Source organism: Capra hircus, chromosome 4, assembly GCF_001704415.2.
Source record: "Capra hircus breed San Clemente chromosome 4, ASM170441v1, whole genome shotgun sequence".
Lineage (NCBI taxonomy): Eukaryota > Metazoa > Chordata > Mammalia > Artiodactyla > Bovidae > Capra > Capra hircus.
This window is the reverse complement of record NC_030811.1, coordinates 22,270,665-22,291,280: the sequence shown is the minus strand read 5'-3', so window position 1 is coordinate 22,291,280 and position 20,616 is coordinate 22,270,665. Positions and strand designations below refer to the sequence as shown.

Here is a 20,616-nt window from a genome sequence, read left to right as displayed (position 1 = left end):
TGTGGAAAGAATATTGCATTAGGGATCAGAAGACCTGGGTTCCTGTTCCATTTCTACATTGGGCTGGCTGCACAGTGTTGGGCAAAGCAATTAATGTCTGAGCCTTAGATTTAATAAGATGTCTCACAATGATATAGTAGTATCCTGTATTACTATAATATATATATATTATAATATGAGACATAATGTGATAATACAGGACCAGCAAGATGGGGTGTGGTGTAAGTAAGAAGTTAGGTGCTAAATACCTGCCAGGTATTATGATTGTAAATTTTTACACACATAGAAGATTGTGGTTGTTTTCTAATGGAATGTTTTAAGGAGATTTATTTCACTGGAATAAATTAGAATGAATGAATGGAATGAATAAAATTGAAATGGGCGAAGTTTTCCTGTTTCTTGATCTGCATTGTGATCTTGTGTTGAAAACTGGGCATTTGAAAAAGCAGCTACCTCTCTCAAGGTGTAGACTGGCTCAGTGCAGGGGAAGCCCTTCACTAACGAGAAGGGTGTGTCCTGAGCCCAGGATCAGCCCAGCCTGAGGGACCAAGGGCTTTTCAGTCCCTTCCTGGGCATGCCCTTTCCCTGGATCTCTGGGGGTGCTCTCATAAGGCTGCCCCTAGATGGGTTAGAATATTACTCTCTCTGATTCTCATGAGAGAGCTGGAAGCCAGACCTCTCTTCCCCCAAAATGTACTTTAACCTCCTGGAAGGGGGAGAGACAAAGATGAATAAAAACTTCATTAGATTTCCTACCCTTGTGCATCTGGTTTTTTCATGACTGGGTATTCACTTGGTCACTATGGATTGCTGACTGATTTCAGAACTGCTATACAGTTATTTTAGCTAGTCTCTAGTTATTCGTTTAATGTTTCCCTGGGAGAATAAGGGCCTGGAGCTTCCTAACCTGCCATCTTGCCAACATCTTTCCATGGTTATCTTCTTAGAAATCACAACACACTACTGGTTCTGGGTCAGTTAAACCCATATATATATACACGTAAATATTTTTCCCCTACAAACTGCCAAAGTTTTTATTATACAGTATATGTACCATTGATTATATATATATGCAACTTTTATCTTTAGCTTTTTGTTATTTTGGTTTCAGTCCCACATTCCAACTTGATTAGATCATGTGGGGTCTTTATTCATCTTCCATATTTACTTCTATAGCTGGGGCCTTCCCAGGTGGTGCTGATGGTAAAGAATCCACCTACCAATGCAGAAGATGTAAAAGATGCAGGTTCAATCCTTGGGTTGGAAAGATCTCCTGGAGTAGAGAATGGCAACCCACTCCAGTATTCTTGGCTGAAAAATTCTGTGGACAGAGGAGCCTGGCAGACTACAGTCCATGGAGCTGCAAAGAGTCAGACGTGACTGAACCACTGGGCACATAGGTTTCTGTTAAGCCAGCAAGCATGCCACTGTGCCTTTGTCATGCTCTCTGTCAACACTGGCACCTAGGACTTGGCCAAGAGTACCGTGCTGTGACAAGTCTCTGGACTCTTGTGTCTAGGGAAAGTCTACCTGCTTTGTGACTCTTAGTCACATCTCTCTAGTGTATTCACAAGAGAAACTTTGATGTGTGCCTTGCATCTTATTAGTCATATTTTCTAACTCAGAGGTCATCAAGATCTCTGTAAGGGGCCAGATAGTAAATACTTTTGGTTTTGTGGACATATAGACTTAGCAGCTACTCATCCCTACTAGCATTGTGAGAACTGCTATAGACAGTATGTAAATGAATGGGTGTGGGCTGGGTTCCATTAAACTTTTTTACTAAAATGTCTGCAGACCAGATTTTGTCTATGGGCTATAGGTTGTTGACCCCTACCAAAGTAAAAGGGAAATTAAATTAATTCGGAATCATTTTTCTTTGCAAATCTCTTCCAACACTTATCACTCACTACATTGCTTTCTGAATGCACAAACCATTTCTTTCAGTTCAGTTCAGTTTAATCGCTCAGTTGTGTCCAACTCTTTGTGACCCCATAGACTGCACCACACTCAGCTTCCCTGTCCATCCCCAACTCCTGGAGCTCACTAAAACTCATGTCCACCAACCTGGTGATGCCATCCAACCATCTCATCGTCTGTTGTCCCCTTCTCCTCCTGCCCTCATTCTTTCCCAGCATCAGGGTCTTCTCCAGTGAGTCAGTCTTCACATCAGGTGGCCAAAGTATTGGCGTTTTAGGTTCAGCATCAGTCCTTCCAATGAATATTCAGGACTAATTTCCTTTAGGATGGGCTGGTTTGATCTCCTTGCAGTCCAAGGGACTCTCAAGAGTCTTCTCCAACACCACAATTCAAAGACATCAATTTTTCAGTGCTCAGCTTTCTTTATAGTCCAATTCTCACATCCATACATGACTACTGAAAAAACCATAGCTTTGACTAGACAGACCTTTGTTGGCAAAGTAATGTCTCAGCTTTTTAATATGCTCTCTAGGTTGATCATAGCTTTTCTTCCAAGGAGCAAGCATCTTTTAATTTCATGGCTGCAGTCACCGTCTGCAGTGATTTTGGAGCCCAAGAAAATAAAGTCAGTCACTGTTTCCATTGTTTCTCCATCTATTTGCTATGGAGTGATGGGACCAGATACCATGATCTTAGGTTTTTTAACCATTTCTTTAATAAACCTAAATTTCCTAAGGATTAAACTCAGATGTGCAGAAGGCAATGGCGCCCCACTCTAGTACTCTTGCCTGGGAAATCCCATGGACAGAGGAGCCTGGTGGGCTGCAGTCCATGGGTCGCGAAGAGTTGGACATAACTGAGCGACTTCACTTTCACTTTTCACTTTCATGCACTGGAGAAGGAAATGGCAACCCACTCCAGTGTTCTTGCCTGGAGAATCTCAGGGACAGGGGAGCCTGGTGGGCTGCTGTCTATGGGGTCACACAGAGTCGGACACACTGACGCGACTTAGCAGCAGCAGCAGCAGCAAACTCAGGTGTGCCGGTTTGTCAATCTTTATGTTCGTCTTCTAAGTGGCAGCATCATTTACCTCCAATGCTTTTCTTATGGTGATGAATTCTCAAAGACAGGACAGTCTGAAAATTACTCCTGTCTGTTTTTTCAGCGCCCTGAGAGGCAGGTTACCTGAGTCTGAAAAAGGAACTGACTGAGAAGGGAGGCCAACCCTGCTGCTCTCTGCATTCTTCCCACAGGCCTTTGTTTAAGGTGTTTTTATTACCCTTTCCAGCTTAAAAAAATATCTCCATGGTGAACAAAAGAGAAGAACATGAGGAGGAGCCTTTTTGTTTTCTTTTTCTTTTTTTTTTGTCCTCTGTTAACACAATATCATCTTCTCAAGGAGTGTGCTCTTCTTGCTCTGAATATACCTTGAAAGTGAAAGTCGCTCAGTCTATGTCCGACTCTTTGCACCCCCATGGACTATACAGTCCCTCAATTCTCTAGGTCAGGATACTGGAGTGGGTAGCCTTTCCCTTCTCCAGGGGATCTTCCCAACTCAGGGATTGAACCCAGGTCTCCAGCATTGCAGGTGGATTCTGTACCAGCTGAGCCATAAGGGAATATACCTTTAAAAAGGCCCATATTGCCTTTAACTTTGGGATTGCATTGCTTTGCCTGATAAACTGAGTCTTCCCAATCTCACAGGTCGTTCTGTTTTACTCACTTCCTATAGAATCCTCTAGCCTCACTCTCTTAGTTCTTCTCACTCTGCTTTCTCTGCCCACTGAGAATGCAGCTTCCTCTGTTGCCAGCATGCTTCCAGCTTCAGTCTCTATCTTCCAAACTCCTCTTGCTTCCAGAGTCCCTGAAGGGACCTAGCTCAATAGTTCACCCTGTGTCCTCATCCTTGGTGAACAAGCCAACCCTAAGAGCATTAGATAAGGTTTCTCTAGGAAGGACTTCAGAGTGTGTGTGTGTGTGTGGGGGGGTGTGTGGATTCTGTGAGTGTCTGTGTTAAGCTTGCTCATATATGATTGAAAAGGAATATGTGCAGGGCATTGTTGCAGAGGGTATGAGCAGGGTAGAAGAGTAGCAGAGGAATTGCTTGCTGTGGCCACCTTTGGGTCATTGCACAAGTCTATGCAACCCAATGTTTGTCTAACCACACACATGATATATTCTCAACCTTATCCCTGCTTTTCTTATTTGGATGTCATTAATTCTTTATAGTTTGTTATGAATGCATTCTAAAAATTACTCTGTTTTTTATGTCATGCAATAAAAAAATGCTTATTTTCTTTGTTTAGTGCAGCAAGGCGTTAACCATACATACTGTATTTTTTCCCTTAATGTTTTACAGCACTATATAAAGCATTTCCACATGGAAAAGGTTCTTTCCAACATAGAAGACACACTGTCTCAGCCATCAGTCGCCCAGGTTCCAACATCAAACCCACCCTCCCTCCGATACCTCAGGGCCGCAAGTAGACCAATACTTGATGTTTGACCTTAATGTGGAAAATTCTCTCTGATCATGTCTAGTCCCTCTGTCTTACCTGGCCATGCATCCTGGCTATTCCTCACTCAACCAACTACCCACAAAAGAATGTTCTATGTGCCCTAGTTCTCTCAATCAGCTTCTTTTGTGATTCTCTGAATAGTATCTATCTTTTTTTCAAATGTAAGTTATTCTTAGCTTTTATTAATGTAATTTCAGTTTTTCCCATAGCTATGAATGACTCTTCCAGCTGCTTCCTGCTCTGAAATATCAGATGGCAAAAATCTCCTAAGATCTCTGCCTTGCTACATGCATAGTGGTTTGGGGATAAAGCCAATGGAGATTGTGGTCTTAAAATTTCAACATGTCCATTTATAACATTAGTGTATACTTTACAGAATTGAAATAGTTTGTTCTTCTCATTATGAAAAAATTATAGCATTCCATTTAACTTCTGACCAGCATGATATCTCAACTTGCTTTAGCAACATGAAGAAATAAACAGTATCAGGTATTTCTTTTATTTTACCCTTTTTAGACTCTGATTATGAAAAGCTTATAAACAATTTTCATCATCTTTGTAGTTTCACTTCCTACTATCTGCAAAAATTTTTTTTAATAGTTATAGATAAAGCTGGTATTCAGCTGATACTTGTGAGCAAGACTAACCAGGCTGTTAAAATGTTGAAACACATCCCTTTGGACTGGCAAATGGCCTCTCCTCTGAATCCTCTATGCATGATGGTTCATGGGAACCAGAGCCTTCACACAGTATTGCACTGATTGTTAAATATTTTAAATATCAAAATCTGCTAATGTTTTCCTTTTTAAAAAATATCAAAACCTCCTTCAATAACCCTCTTTGCTATAACTCAGATTTGGATGTAACATGATATGCTACTGGCTCCTATCTTCCACCTAGCCCTATTCTCAACTGGAGCTGGTTAAATTCTTCTCTTGGGGGTGGGTGGGAGAGGATGGGAGGGGGAACGCAGAGGAGAGTAATAGGCTGAGCCAGAGAAGGGAGGCAGTGGCCTCTGGAGAAGTAGGGGTGCAGAGAGTGGGTCTCATGCCCCAAGAACCTTAGAAAATAAGATTCACCAGCATCATCTAATCTTCTTAAATGTTATTATGAAATATTTCAGACATACTGGAAGGTATAAAAATAATAGTTTCAATTTCAGACAATATGGAAGAGATGCCTTTTAAAATTTTCTCCTACTATGCACAGCTAAAAAAAATGTAAGATTGAGAGACAGAAGGGAGAGGGCAGAGCATTGAGGACACTGAGACTTGAGTAATGACATAGTGGTGATTTCTCTGGGTTTCCTTTTGCCATCGACGTTTCCTTTACTGGGCGCTGGAGAAGCTACAGTCCCACAACACTAATGATACAGACAACAAAAGTTCCAAAAAAGAGCCTGCTCTCTCTAGCTGAAAGACTAGGGAAGGAGCAGACTAGCAGCACAGAAACCTTTTAGACAAGGACTGCTTTACTCCAGCTAAACACTGTGAATAAAGTCATGGCCCCATTCTTACTCTCACTCTTGCTGGCAAATTGTTGTTCGGTCTCTGAGTCGTGTCGACTCCTTGCAACCCCACGAACTGCAGCATGTCAGGCTTCCCTGTCCTTCACTATCTCCCGGAGTTTGTTCAAACTCATGCCCATTGAGTCGGCGATGCCATCCAACCATCATCTGTCGCCCCTTCCTCTCCTTCCTCAATCCTTCCCAGCATCTGAGCAAATGCTTTCATCCTTTCCTAGCTGTAATGATGCTCGCCTTCTCCTCCCTGCTATGATAGTATCAGAACTTTTTTTTTTTGTGTGGAAAGCCAGGACATTTACCACCACCTAGTGTTGAGAACCCTCTCTCAGATCATTTGAATAATCCTATAAACATATTACAGGAGTTGAAGAATTAAAGAATTCTTAATTGAACTATGAAAAAGAAATCTCCAGATCCAGATGCTTTCACTGGAGAATTTTACCAAGTGTTACAAAAGAATTCATACCAATTCTACATTATCCCTTTCAGAAAGTGAAAAAGAAAAGAACAATTCCCAATTTATTTTCTGAGGCAAATATCCCCTGATACCAAAATGAGACAGATCATGAAAAGCTACAAAAATGCTTTAACAAAATTTCAGCAGATCAAATTGAGCAATATATAAAGAGTTATACAGCATGACCAAGGAGAGTTTAATCCAAGAATGTAAGGCTGATTCACTCACTAGTTGAAATGAACCAGTGTAATCTACCATAATAACAGACTAAACAATAAAAATTACATGATCAGATCAATTAATGCAGCATAAGCATTTAACAAAGATTAATACCCATTTAGGATAAAATCTTGGCACAGAGGAGACCTTCTTCTATTTGATAAAGACTTTTTGGTACATGTCTCTGTCCTTAAACAACATACAGTTTTATTCACCATGACTTTAACAGTATACTGTATATATTCATCAATTAACTTTTTCTCAACTTTATGTTTGTGGGTTTATTCCATGAACATTGTATTGGTTTAGTTTTTAGGTTTTTCACTGCTGTATAATATTTCACTATTAGAATATACCACAGTTTATCCACTTTCTTGCTAATGAATGCTAATTTTTTTCTACTATAAAAGGTACAGCTAAAAAATTCTTATCTATGTGTGAAATTGCTGTGTTATTAGTATATAGATCTTTAACTTATGGCTTTGGGCTTCCCTGGTGGCTCAAATGGTAAAGACTCTGCCTGCAGTACAGGAGACCCGGGTTTTATCCTTGGGTTGGGAAGATCCCTTGGAGAAGGGAGTGGCAACCCACTCCAGTATTCTTGCCTGGAGAATCCCCATGGACAGAGGAGGCTGGTGGGCTACAATCCATGGATTCACAGAGTCGGACATGACTGAGCAACTAACACTTTCACTTTCTTTTCAGATATGGTTACACTGGTTATTGTAATATATCCTCATAAATATGTAAGAGAGTTTTTATTTTCCCACATCTTTAGCAACAAGTGGGGTTGACAAACTTTTTATTGCTAACCCAACAGGTGATAATGTAAATTCATTGTGGTGCTTTGGATTTCTCCAAAGCTGAACATTTTTTATGAGCTTTTTGGCCATTTATGGCTTTTCAGTGAGTTGCCTACTTATATGTCCTGTTCAATTTTAAATTGAATTATCTTTTTCTTATCAGCTTGCAGGATTTATTTATATATTCTAGTTATTAAGTCTTTAGTTATATGAATCACATATCTTTTCAAAGGCTGTGTCTTTTCACCTTTTAAAAATGTTATATTTTAATGAATAAAAGTTTTTAATATGGCCAAATGTTTCAACCATTTTCTTGATACTGCACTTTTTTTATGTCTCATATATTTCCTGTGTTGACTGCAACTGTAGTCCCTTAGATACTATTCTAAACTCTTTTTTCTAAACAATTTTGCCTTTCCAATTTAGGTCTATACCTGCAATGGATTTTTGTGTACAGTGTGAGGTAGGGATTAATTTTTTTCCAGTTGTTCCACCTCTTTTTCTCTCTAATCTGTAAGACCATGTCTCACATATTATTTCCATAAATGCTTGGGTCTGTTTCTGTGCTTTCTGCTCTATTTACTGTTTTATTTGCTATACATTTATAACAAGACTTACAACATGGTAGGACAAGTTGTGTACTTTTATTTTCCTCAAAATTATCTTGACTATTCTTCACATTTTGCTGTACCAAGTAAGTTTGAGTGAGTGATAGTTGCTCAGTCATGTCTAGCTCTTTGCAACCCCATTGAACTATAGCTTGCCAGGCTCCTCTGTCCATTGAATTCTCCATGCAAGAATACTGCAATGGGCTGCCATTCCCTTCTCCAAGGGATCTTCCCGACCCAGGGATTGAACCTGGGTCTCCTGCATTGCAGGCAGTTTCTTTACTATCTGAGCCACCAGGGAAGCCTACTAATAAGAGACATTTCTAACTATAAAGACAGGTCAATTTTAAAAGTATCAGTAGATACATGCTTGACTTTATCTTATAATCTATAGACAATACATTAGAATGTGTGATGAATCCATACATCTTTTCCAAAGGAATACCCAAGACAGAAGTAGCAATAAATGTAGCAAAAATGACAGTCAGTCAGATGAAATAATTTAGATGAAGCTTGAAGACAAGATGAAGCTTGTCTCTCAAACAAACGGGGACTGGCAAGTGGTCAGGAATGAAATACAATGTGTTTTTAACTTTGTATGAAAAATAACATACAGTTCTATGTTGGTGAACATAGTTCTGGTTTTGCCACATAAATCCTCTATTTCAAGTAATTTTAGAATTTTTTAAGTTTACAAATACCTTATTTGAAGTTAATTAGAATCACATTTAGTTCATAAATTTGGGAAGGCTTATTTCATTTATGATATTGAATCTCCCTTCCTATACACATGCTCCCTTTGTATAAACTTTAATTCCTTTAATAAAGTTATATACTTTTCTCCATAAAGGATATATGTATCTTTAGGTTTTATTCCTAGGTATCTTTTATTTTGGTCATTTTAAGTGGAATATTCTTTATATTTTCTATGATTGATATATGGGATGCAATTCACTCCTATAGTCATGTATTATTTATTCTAACAGCATATTTGGAGATTATTTCAGGATTCCATCCAGATATCATCAAAAATGAAAAATTTTTCCCTTCTTTACATTCCTACTATTATTCTCTTTTGAAAATTTCATTTCATCATTTTCTTCTTTTACAAACTTCCCTGAAGAGAACCTCTAAATTCAATGTTGAATGGAAACAATGATAGTGGACATCCTTGTCTCACTTCTGATTTTAAAAGGAATTTTTCTAATGCTTCATTATATTAAGTGTGGAATTTGCTGTAAATTTTTGGCAGATAATCACCTTTGGAAAATAGAATTTTCATTTAATTCCTGGATTACCATACATTTTACCATGAATGAGTGTTGAAAAAAAAAATGTGTTTTCTTTTTTGTAGGGCACAGAAATCTGAGGTATGTATTATATGAATTCAATCATATCACTTATATTATTCAAACAGTTATTTTCTTAGTTTTTCCTACTTATACTGAAACATTAAAAAAAAAATGCCCTCTCACTGTGACTCGATTCCCCTCCCCTCCCCTCCCTTCTTCCTTCTTTCTTTTTTTTTCCTTCCTCCTTCTTCCCTCCCTCCCCAGATTACCTGTTGATTGTAGAAAAGTTAGTGGTACCTAAAAGACACGCTTACAGAAGCATCAAAAGAAACATCACACAAATTAGAAAAACAGCAGAGCAGCAATTTTATAATCAGACAAAATAAGAGGTCAAGATAACAATCATTAAATGATACATAAAACACCCTTTTCCATTAAAATAGGCACATCCCATTACCAAGGGGTAACAGTCATGAATGCTTAGAAATTGAATCATATAACATCAAAATATATAAGGCAAAAAAAAATGTTAGAAATGTAAATTGCTTTCTATCTGAATCAAAGTGCTCTCATCCATAAATCTAGGATTATAACAGGTTTGCCTGTCAGGACTTTTTGATGGTTAAGCTAAGTGATGTGTATATAGTGAGTGAGTACAGATACCTCAGGCCACAAACTCTTAAGTCAAATCCAAAGTGAAAGAAATTTAATCTTATTCTCTATCAATTCAGGACAATCTTAATTCTGTTGCCTCTCCCTTGCTTTTAACCTGGGATCTCATCCAACTTCTAGGGGTTTATAGAGTTTTCAAGGCATCAGTGGAAAGCATCTGGTTCCTGCATTAATGAGAAAGTCTTGGGGTCTTGCCTGCTCTCCAGGGACCATGCCTGTAGCTGCTTACATGCCCTATTATTTTGACCACTCCAGGTATGTCGACTCTTTTATTATTTTCTAATGTAACTTTGATTACCTTTATGAAAGCACATGATAAACCCACTGCTCCGCTGTACCAGTCTGGGGCAAAGGGTGTGTCTTAGTGCCTCTTTCCCCTGATTCCCTTGCAGTCTCCTTTCTTTGCCAAGTTCCCAGAACATGGATATATTGGGAACTCGGTCAATTGGCTACCTGGTAGAGCTCCATATGGGAAGCCAAACATTGGGACCCTATTCTTCAAGTCCTGAGTTCAAATAGGATTTCTGTTGTATCCTAGACCTTGAAGTTGTCTCCAGAGTAATGGTTCTCAGCTTGATCTGCAAGTCACTCTCTCCATAAGTTTAAAAAACACCCATATCCAGACTCCATACCAAGTCAATTAGATAAGGATCTGTGTGTGTGTGTGTGGTTGGGCTGGAGGGGGAGGTGCGTTAAGGCATTGTATTTTTAAAAAATTACCACTGCTCCTGGAGGATTGAGTTGGGAGGCTTTTCTAGAATGATTTTATCAAATGTATTTTTTTTTTGTCTTTAACAGATGACTCACCATCTCATCATACTCTTATTACTATAAACTATAAAATAAAAGCCTCTTCATGAAAGTGAAAGAGGAGAGTGAAAAGTTGGCTTAAAGCTCAACATTCAGAAAACGAAGATCATGGCATCCGGTCCCATCACTTCATGGGAAATAGATGGGGTAACAGTGGAAACAGTGTCAGACTTTTTTTGGGGGGGGGGCTCCAAAATCACTGCAGATGGTGACTGCAGCCATGAAATTAAAAGACGCTTACTCCTTGGATGGAAAGTTATGACCAACCTAGACAGCATATTCAAAAGCAGAGACATTACTTTGCTGACTAAGGTCCGTCTAGTCAAGGCTATGGTTTTTCCAGTAGTCATGTATGGATGTGAGAGTTGGACTGTGAAGAAGGTTGAGCGCTGAAGAATTGATGCTTTTGAACTGTGGTGTTGGAGAAGACTGTTGAGAGTCCCTTGGACTGCAAGGAGATCCAACCAGTCCATTCTGAAGGAGATTAGCCCTGGGATTACTTTGGAAGGAATAATGCTAAAGCTGAAACTCCAGTACTGTGGCCACCTCATGTGAAGAGTTGACTCATTGGAAAAGACTTTGATGCTGGGAAGGATTGGGGGCAGGAGAAGAAGGGGACGACAGAGGATGAGATGGCTGGATGGCATCACTGACTCGATGGACATGAGTCTGAGTGAACTCTGGGAGTTGGTGATGGACAGGGAGGCCTGGCGTGCTGCGATTCATGGGGTCACAAAGAGTCGGACATGACTGAGCAACTGAACTGAACTGAACTGAACACAGTCAAAGGCTTTGGCATAATCAATAAAGCAGAATAGATATTTTTCTGGAACTCTCTTGCTTTTTCCATGATCCAGCGGATGTTGGCAATTTGATCTATGATTCCTCTGCCTTTTCTAAAACCAGCTTGAACATCTGGAAGTTCATGGTTCATGTATTGCTGAAGCCTGGCTTGGAGAATTTTGAGCATTACTTTACTAGCATGTGAGATGAGTGCAATTTTGTGGTAGTTTGAGCATTCTTTGGCATTGTCTTTCTTTGGGATTGGAATGAAAACGGACATTTTCCAGTCCTGTGGCCACTGCTGAGTTTTCCAAATTTGCGGGCATATTGACTGCAGCACTTTCACAGCATCATCTTTCAAGATTTGAAATAGCTCTACTGGAATTCCATCACCTCCACTAGCTTTGTTCATAGTGATGCTTTCTAAGGCTCACTTGACTTCACACTCCAAGATGTCTGGCTCTAGGTGAGTGATCACACCATTGTGATTATCTTGGTCATGAAGATCTTTTTTGTACAGTTCTTCTGTGTATTCTTGCTACCTCTTCTTAATATCTTCTACTTCTGTTAGGTCCCTACCATTTCTGTCTTTATCGAGCCCATCTTTGCATGAAATGTTCCCTTGGTATCTCTAATTTTCTTGAAGAGATCTCTAGTCTTTCCCATTCTGTTCTTTTCCTCTATTTCTTTGCATTGATCGTTGATGAAGGCTTTCTTATCTCTTCTTGCTGTTCTTTGGAATTCTGCATTCAGATGCTATATCTTTCCTTTTCTCCTTTGCTTTTGGCTTCTCTTCTTTTCACAGCTATTTGTAAGGCCTCCTCAGACAGCCAGTTTGCTTTTTTGCATTTCTTTTCCATGGGGATGGTTTTGATCCCTGTCTCTTGTACAGTGTCACGAACCTCAGTCCATAGTTCATCAGGCACTCTATCTATCAGATCTAGGCCCTTAAATCTATTTCTGACTTCCATTGTATAATCATAAGGGATTTGATTTAGGTCATACCTGAATGGTCTAGTGGTTTTCCCTACTTTCTTCAATTTAAGTCTGAATTTGGCAATATGGAGCTCAGGATCTGAGCCACAGTCAGCTCCCAGTCTTGTTTTTGTTGACTGTGTAGAGCATTTCCATCTTGGCTACAAAGAATATAATCAATCTGATTTCAGTGTTGACCATCTGGTGATGTCCATGTGTAGAGTCTTCTCTTGTGTTGTTGGAAGAGGGTGTTTGCTATGACCAGTGCATTCTCTTGGCAAAATTCTATTAGCCTTTGCCCTGCTTCATTCTGAATTCCAAGGCCAAATTTGCCTGTTACTCCAGGTGTTTCTTGACTTCCTACTTTTGCATTCCAGTCCCCTATAATGAAAAGGACATCTTTTTTGGGTGTTAGTTCTAAAAGGTCTTATAGGTCTTCATAGAACTGTTCGACATCAGCTTCTTCAGCGTTACTGGTTGGGGCATAGACTTGGATTACTGTGATATTGAATGATTTGCCTTGGAAACGAACAGAGATCATTCTGTCATTTTTGAGATTGCATCCAAGTACTGCATTTTGGACTCTTTTGTTGACCATGATGGCTACTCCATTTCTTCTGAGAGATTCCTGTCTGCAGTAGTAGATATAATGGTCATCTGAGTTAAATTCACCCATTCCAGTCCATTTTGGTTCGCTGATTCCTAGAATGTGGACGTTCACTCTTGCCATCTTTTGTTTGACCACTTCCAATTTGCCTTGATTCATGGACCTGACATTCCAGGTTCCTATGCAATATTGTTCCTTACAGCATTGGACCTTGCTTCTGTCACCAGTCACATCCACAGCTGGGTATTGTTTTTGCTTTGGCTCCATCCCTTCATTCTTTCTGGAGTTATTTCTCCACTGACCTCCAGTAGCATATTGGGCACCTACTGACCTGGGGAGTTCCTCTTTCAGTATCCTATCATTTTGCCTTTTCATACTGTTCATGGGGTTCTCAAGGCAAGAATTCTGAAGTGGTTTGCCATTCCCTTCTCCAGTGGACCACATTCTGTCAGACCTCTCCACCATGACCTGCCCGACTTGGGTGGCCCCACAGGGCATGGCTTAGTTTCATTAGGTTAGACAATGCTGCGGTCCTAGTGTGATTAGATTGACTAGTTTTCTGTGATTATGGTTTCAGTGTGTTTGCCCTCTGATGCCCTCTTGCAATACCTACCGTCTTACTTGGGTTTCTCTTACCTTGGACGTGGGGTATCTCTTCATGGCTGCTCCAGCAAAGCACAGCCGCTGCTCCTTACCTTGGATGAGGGTTATCTCCTCACTGCCGCCCCTCCTGACCTTGAACGTGGAGTGCTGAAGCTTCATTCTTTTCTCGATAGTGGCTACACCAAATTTATATTCCCATATAATTATCATTACTAATTTGATAGTTGAAAAATGTTAATTTATTGATTAGGTTTAATGTTTTTCATATGCTTATTTTTTTAATTAGTATTTCCATCTTGGTGAATTGTTGGTTCATATCTTTGTTACATTTTTATCCTAGGATGTCACTGTTTTTTTGTTACATTTTTATGAGAGTTTTATCTATTAAATATTAACTAAGTGGCCCCTCTTATTTTAAATATCCATCCCAATTTGTCATTGGTCCATATTTATTTTCAATAGAGAGGTTTTCAAAACTATGTTTTCTTATAAAGTGCTTATGATCATAAAATGTGTTCTGTAAAAGCAGTGCTTGTTCAGTAGAGCTTTTGGTGATGATGGAAATATGTAAAAATATCTGCATTATCTGGTATGGCAATCAATAGCTCCATGAGGCTGTTGAGGACTTGAAATGTGGCTAGTGCGACTGAGGAACTGAATTCTTAAGTTTATTTACTTTTAGTTAATTTAGATGTAAATAACTACATGTTACAAGTGGCTACTACACTGAGCAATTGAAAAGTACAACTCTAAAGAATTTATCATTATAGTCTTAGGTGGTTGTTGTTGTTGTTGTGCCTGACAGTTATTTTGAGAGTTCTTTTTCCTTATAAGTTCTAGTTTTGGTGGATTATAATGAAGAAATGAAAATATGGCTTTTGTAATATATGTTTTATAAACTTTGTAGATGTCCTTTATGCCTTGGCATGTGCTGAATTTTAAAAAATCATCAGTGGGATTTAAAAGAAAGTCTATGGCATAAAATTTTGCTCCATCTACTAATTCACTTTTTCTAATTTACATTATTCAAACAAGATATATCCTCTTATTTTTATCAACTTGCTCTGTCATAAATGATATTGGTATTACAGTCTCTCTCTGTAGACTGTAGTTTTATTTCTGTCTCTTCTTAAATATCAAATAATTTTTTGCTATAGTAAATGTTTTCCCTTTATTTTGTTTGCTTTTTATAGTCTTTTAGTTTTCTTGCTATTTAGGTTTTGATGTTATCTTAATCAGTTCATAAATGCTCAGGACTATTTCATAATTAGGATTTCACCTTGTTTCAAAATAAAAGGGTCCGGAAAGTGTCCTTTATGTTTCATAGAATCCTTTTTGCTTTGAAGTTTCCTTTGATAGTATCAGGGCCGCCTCTGCTTATTTCTGTTTCGCTGATGTATTTTACTCTATCTTCTTAATCTTATTCTTTCTATGTAATTTGATTTTGGTCTCACTACTATAAGAAACATGTAGCTGGGTGCTCTCTTCTTTAACTCAGTCTGAGTTTTTGCCTTTTATTTCAGGTGTGGAGCAAAACTATTTTTATTTCTTTTTAATACTGACGAGTTCAGTCCTTTTCCTATCATTTCTTCTCATATTTTGACAGGCTGTCTTTGTTAACCATTTCACTTATAGGTTTATGTCTTTTGCTATAAATTTTGTTCTTTTCATCTATAGTAATTTAAAAGGTATATTCCCCCCTACTCTGATATATATCATGGAATTTAAAATGTCTGTAGTTCTCCCTGCCTTTTCCATTCCCACAATTATACATTTAATTAGGACTTACATTATTTTTAAAAAGTGTTTGTTTATTTTTGGTGGTGCTGGGTCTTTGCTGCTTTAAACAGGCTTTCTCTAGCTGCGGCGAGTGGGGGCTATTCTTCCTAGTCACGTACAGGCTTCTGTTTGTGGCGGCTTCTCTTGTTGCAGAGCACAGTCTCTAGGCTCAGGGGCTTCAGTAGTGTGGCTTGCAGGTTCTAGAGCCTGGGCTCAGTAGCTGCGGTGGACACGCTTTAGTTGCCTGCAGCATGTGGAATCTTCCCAGACCAGGTATCGAACCTGTGTCCCCTGCCATTGGTAGGCAGATTCTTTTCCACTCTACTAGCAGGGAAGCCCTACTTAGGAATTTTAGACTCAGTTTATAGAGCCTCACCCCTCTTTCTATTTTCCCCAAATAAATTTTTAAGAGCTGTTTTGGCTTTATCCTCAATTCTTATGTTATTTTATTTCTCTCTGGATTTTTCACTAATGTTAATGTTTACTACCAATTCTTTTATATGATTACATTCTTACTGTCAAATTCTTAAGCTAAAAAATCCTGAAGGGAAAGTGAGAGAAGGGAAGTATTTCAGAAAATAGTTCTAAAGTAATGGAGGAAATCTGATTTCTGTATTCTACTAGGAAAAGAAAGAGGTGAGAGCTGACTGAACTCTTTTTACATTTTTAAAATATTTATTCTGCTTTTCCCAAGTCATATTTTCTTTCTGCTCTCCCAGGATCCTGTACTCAATAAGTATTCTAAGATTTTGCATGTGAACTTAACTTTAGATTTCATTCCTAGTACCAGTTGCTTTTGTTACTTTCGTTTTGTTTGCATTTTATAAGGGAAGTGTCTTTCATTATTTATTGAATGGGAAGTTAGGATAGGAGGCTGCTAATATGCTGCCATTTCTACCTAGACACATGCATTTCAATTTCTAGGAAGCACAGCATTTTAAGAGTTCATAAAGATATCTGTCTCTCTGTGTGGCCTACCACTGCATTCCAGAAAGGTCTGAGGACACATACAGTGGTGCGTTCAATTCAATCAGATAACACATGAAAAAGTAAGGATATTGAAGCAAAGAGGGAAAAGAGGATGCTTTAATATGTCAAGTGCAAGCCCTAATTTTTTAGAGGAAAACTGAGCAAAATTAAGCTCTCTATTTGTTCTGTCACTCAGTCGTGTCTGACTCTTTTAGACCCCGTGGACTGCAGCACACCAGGCTTCCCTGTCCTTCACCATCTCCCAGAGCTTGCTCAGACTCACGTCCATTGGGTCAATGATGCCATCCAATTATCTCATCCTCTATTGTTCCCTCCTTCTCCCATCCTCAATCTTTGCCAGCATCAGGGTCTTTTCCAATGAATGGACTCTTCACATCACGTGGCCAAAATATTGGAGCTTCAGCTTCAGCATCAGTCCTTCCAGCGAATATTCAGGGTTGACTTCCTTTAGGTTTGACTGGTTTGATCTTAGTCACAGTACAAAATAAGCATGATCAGTGCCACAGTTTCATGATTCATGGTGACCTTAACATAAGACAAGTTGTTGCCCAGGAGCAGCAATAGCCTTTCTTGATAATGAGACTTGGGGAACTTTCCTCTCCTTGTTCTCCCAAAGTGGGTGCTGTCTGAACACATGGGCCATATTCTCCATATCATGTAGGCATTGAATAGTCTGTTTGACACAGCCATTTCTTAGAATGTCCAGCGATGCAGACTATATAAAATTGTTTGAGGGGCCCTATCTAAATAGGTAGAGAGGCACTATAACATAATTGTTATTAACTATGTAAGGCTGCTGTCCAAATTCCTGAGTTCAAGCCCTGGTTCAGCCATCAGCTTGGAGTCTGACCTTAGGCAACTCACTCAAGTCCCTGTTTCTTCCACTGCCAGGCTCAGCCATGGAAGGACTGATGGAAATGTCCTTTTGCAGACTGGAGAGTGGGTTAGAGGTGTGGGGTTGTAATTAATCACATTGTAACGAATGAGGTCTCCAACCTCAAGTCTCCAACTCCCTGTGGTGGGTCTTGGTGGAGAATTAATAATCAAGTGGTGGAAAATTGAAGGAAAAAGAAAGTATTCCATCAATTCCGAGAGACACATTTTAAAAAATATTTTAAAAATCAGGGCACATTTTAAAATTGATGGCATGCCATAGCTGAATTGGCAGCGTTGTTTTTCTTTCTTGGTGGAATGTAAAATGATGGTGTATGTTATAATCTATAACACCTTAGATTCAATAAAATATGATAGTGATAATTATTGCAAGAGACCAGCTTTTCATCAGGGACAGCTAAGGTCTGTTTGTGGAGGTAGGATGGATTCCTCTAAACTTCTGGAAATCCAAGAGGGTGATGGCTGTCCAGTTAGGGCTCTGTCAAAGAAGGTGGTCAGCAGAAGTATGGCTCTCCCATTTAGAAAAGAAGTCTGACTAGGGCTAACCTTGCATTAGCCATCTTTCCCAGGTCCCTTATAATGAGAGGAAAGGACTGCATGTACAAGGAAATTCCTTTTGTCAACAGAGAAAAGAGTTAAACTACAAAAAAGCATAAGAATACACAGTTAGAAAAAGGCAGCGTAAGTGGACAGCCTGCCAGGAACCCCTTCCATACCACTTCTTTATGTGCAGTCGTGTCTGACTCTTTGCAGCCTCATGGACTACAGCATGCCAGGCTTCCCTGTCCTTCACTGTCTTCCAGAGTTTGCTCTAAACTCATGTCCATTGAGTCGATGATGCCATCCAACCATCTCATCCTCTGTCGCCCCCTTCTCTTCCTGCCCTCAATCTTTGCTAGTATCAGCGTCTTTTCCAATGAGTCAGTTCTTCACATAAGGTAGCCAAAGTACTGGAGCTTCAGCATCAGACTTTCCAATGAATATTCAGGGATGATTTCCTTTAGGATTGACTGGTTGGATCTCCTTGCAGTCCAAGGGACTCTCAAGAGTCTTCTCCAACACCACAGTTAGAAAACATCAATTCCTTGGCTGTCAGCCTTCTTGTGGTTAGGTATTATTTCACAAGTCAGTCAGGACTGTTGAGAGACCATTGTCAGTGAACTATTCTTCTGACTTTCAGCCACCAGGAAGAATATCAGAGACTGCTGTGTTTGAACACTCAGAAACTCTCATCAGCACAGGAAAGGCCAACTGGGATGCTAACTACACCATCCCAGTTTGGGAAGAAACTACATCTCCCTTCAGGGGAAGTTTACTCCCTGTTCCCTCCAGAACTGTCTACATAAAGTACCTGTCAAATGATAAATGCTCCATAAGCATTAGCTAGTTTTATAAGTACTTTTGGCCACACGTTGTTGGAAAATATGAAAGATCTATTAGGGAAAAAACAGAAATGCTACTGTGATTCATGGTACCTAGGAGTGCTGAAGTGGGGAAGGACCTAAAAATTCCCTTATTGATTGAATTATCGTGCATCCTGGTGTTCTTGGGACTGTCCCCAGTTTACGCCCATGGTCCCAGCAAAATTCCTAACAAAACTCCATTTTCATTCTCAAAAGCATCCTAATGTAGATAATAATTGATAAGCTCATTCTATGTACGGGTCATGAGCAGTCAGTCTTTCCATTTCTATGTGGACAATGTGAGAAATAAAATAATTTAAATACAGAAAGATAAAAATCCAATTAGTGAGATACATAAAAGCCTAAGAACAAGAACTGAAAAACCAAGAAATCAAGAATAAATAAAAACTAAAACAAAAATAATTCCATAGTAAAAAGCCTACATCTTGGACTCGTTAAATGAAAAACATTTGAGAAGGTGAAACAACTATTTTAAACTAAAAGCTCAAACTAAGTATTCTAGAAATGTTACATTAGAATGTGTAATAATACATTTAAAAATACAAAACAGAATGCAGAGACTAAATAAATTGTAAAATGGGATAAAAATATAAACAGAACAATACAAATAGAGTAAGGAAAAATCACTAAAATAAAACTCACTAAAAATATACACATCTCTGTATATAATACACACAGATAGGCTTGTATTTATAGAATAATTTATATATACATAATGTTTAATTCTTTAACAAAACTAGCCAAAAACTAAAAGAGGAATGAGGGGAAAAATGAAATCTGGGCTGTGACTAAAAGCCATTGAATGGCAACAATACCTAGAATTCTGTACTCTGCTTTCTCTCAGTGCAGGACCCAAGCAGAGTCCCTGTGGGTAAGGGAGGTGTCAGGGCACCCAGAGAATGGCCTGACCCTCTTCTCCCAAAGCACATCAAACCCTCTACACAAAGACTTCTCACTAAGTGTTGGTGAAATGGTGAGATGTTGCATTTTTGCCATGCAGATCTCCAACTGCATAAACATCACATACTAATAATCATTTTCATACTTTTTGGAGACGTGGTCACATGTGTAAAAATTCTTCCCTAGAGCACCCGATTAATGAAGACATCCCTATCCCAAACTGTACTGATAGCCAAGGGTGTCATTTAGAGAGATAGTGAGATCAACACATAAATAACAGCTCCTCAGTATAATAATCAGCGGAGCACCAGACAGAATTTGCAGCATCACTACTTTGAAAAAGCATATGCAGCAAGTTTTGTTGAACAAGAACTATGAAAGATGAGAGCAATATGATCTACTAATTAGAAAGCCTCCATGCAATCAAAGTGGTTCAGCTAAGGTCACATACTTCTTGCTTGCATTTAAGAAGGAGAAGGGTCTGCAGTTTTATATTTTCTCTTATTTTTTAACATGAGAAAAGCTCCAGGTTTTTTATTAACCTGGGCAGTTGTTGGCATGGGAGATTAGCTCAGCAATTTGATGAGGTGAATTCACAGCATGTTAAATTAGAATCCCAGACACTAAAGCCCCCCAATCTAATTTTCACTCGAGTTTATAAGGTTCTCTCAAAAATTGTATTATCCTAATGCATACCTCTAATTCTCTAACTCCTATAAGAAATAGTGCTTCCTACCAATTGTGAAGTCAAAAGTATTTGCAATTGCCACTGTAGAATATTTAAATTATTTATTTCTTGGATCATAGAGCTTAGGTATAGAGATCCAATCTGTTTT

At 38.9% G+C, this 20,616-nt stretch overlaps 1 protein-coding gene across 1 annotated transcript in view; it reads left to right on the top strand.

The window, feature by feature from the left end:
* Positions 1-4,407, top strand: part of LRGUK (leucine rich repeats and guanylate kinase domain containing) — a 103,109-nt gene extending 98,702 nt beyond the window's left edge. Inside the window, exon 20 of the mRNA XM_005679484.1 lies at positions 4,280-4,407. Within this exon, the coding sequence (XP_005679541.1) occupies positions 4,280-4,407 (128 nt within the window). The remainder of the gene's footprint in view (positions 1-4,279) is intronic.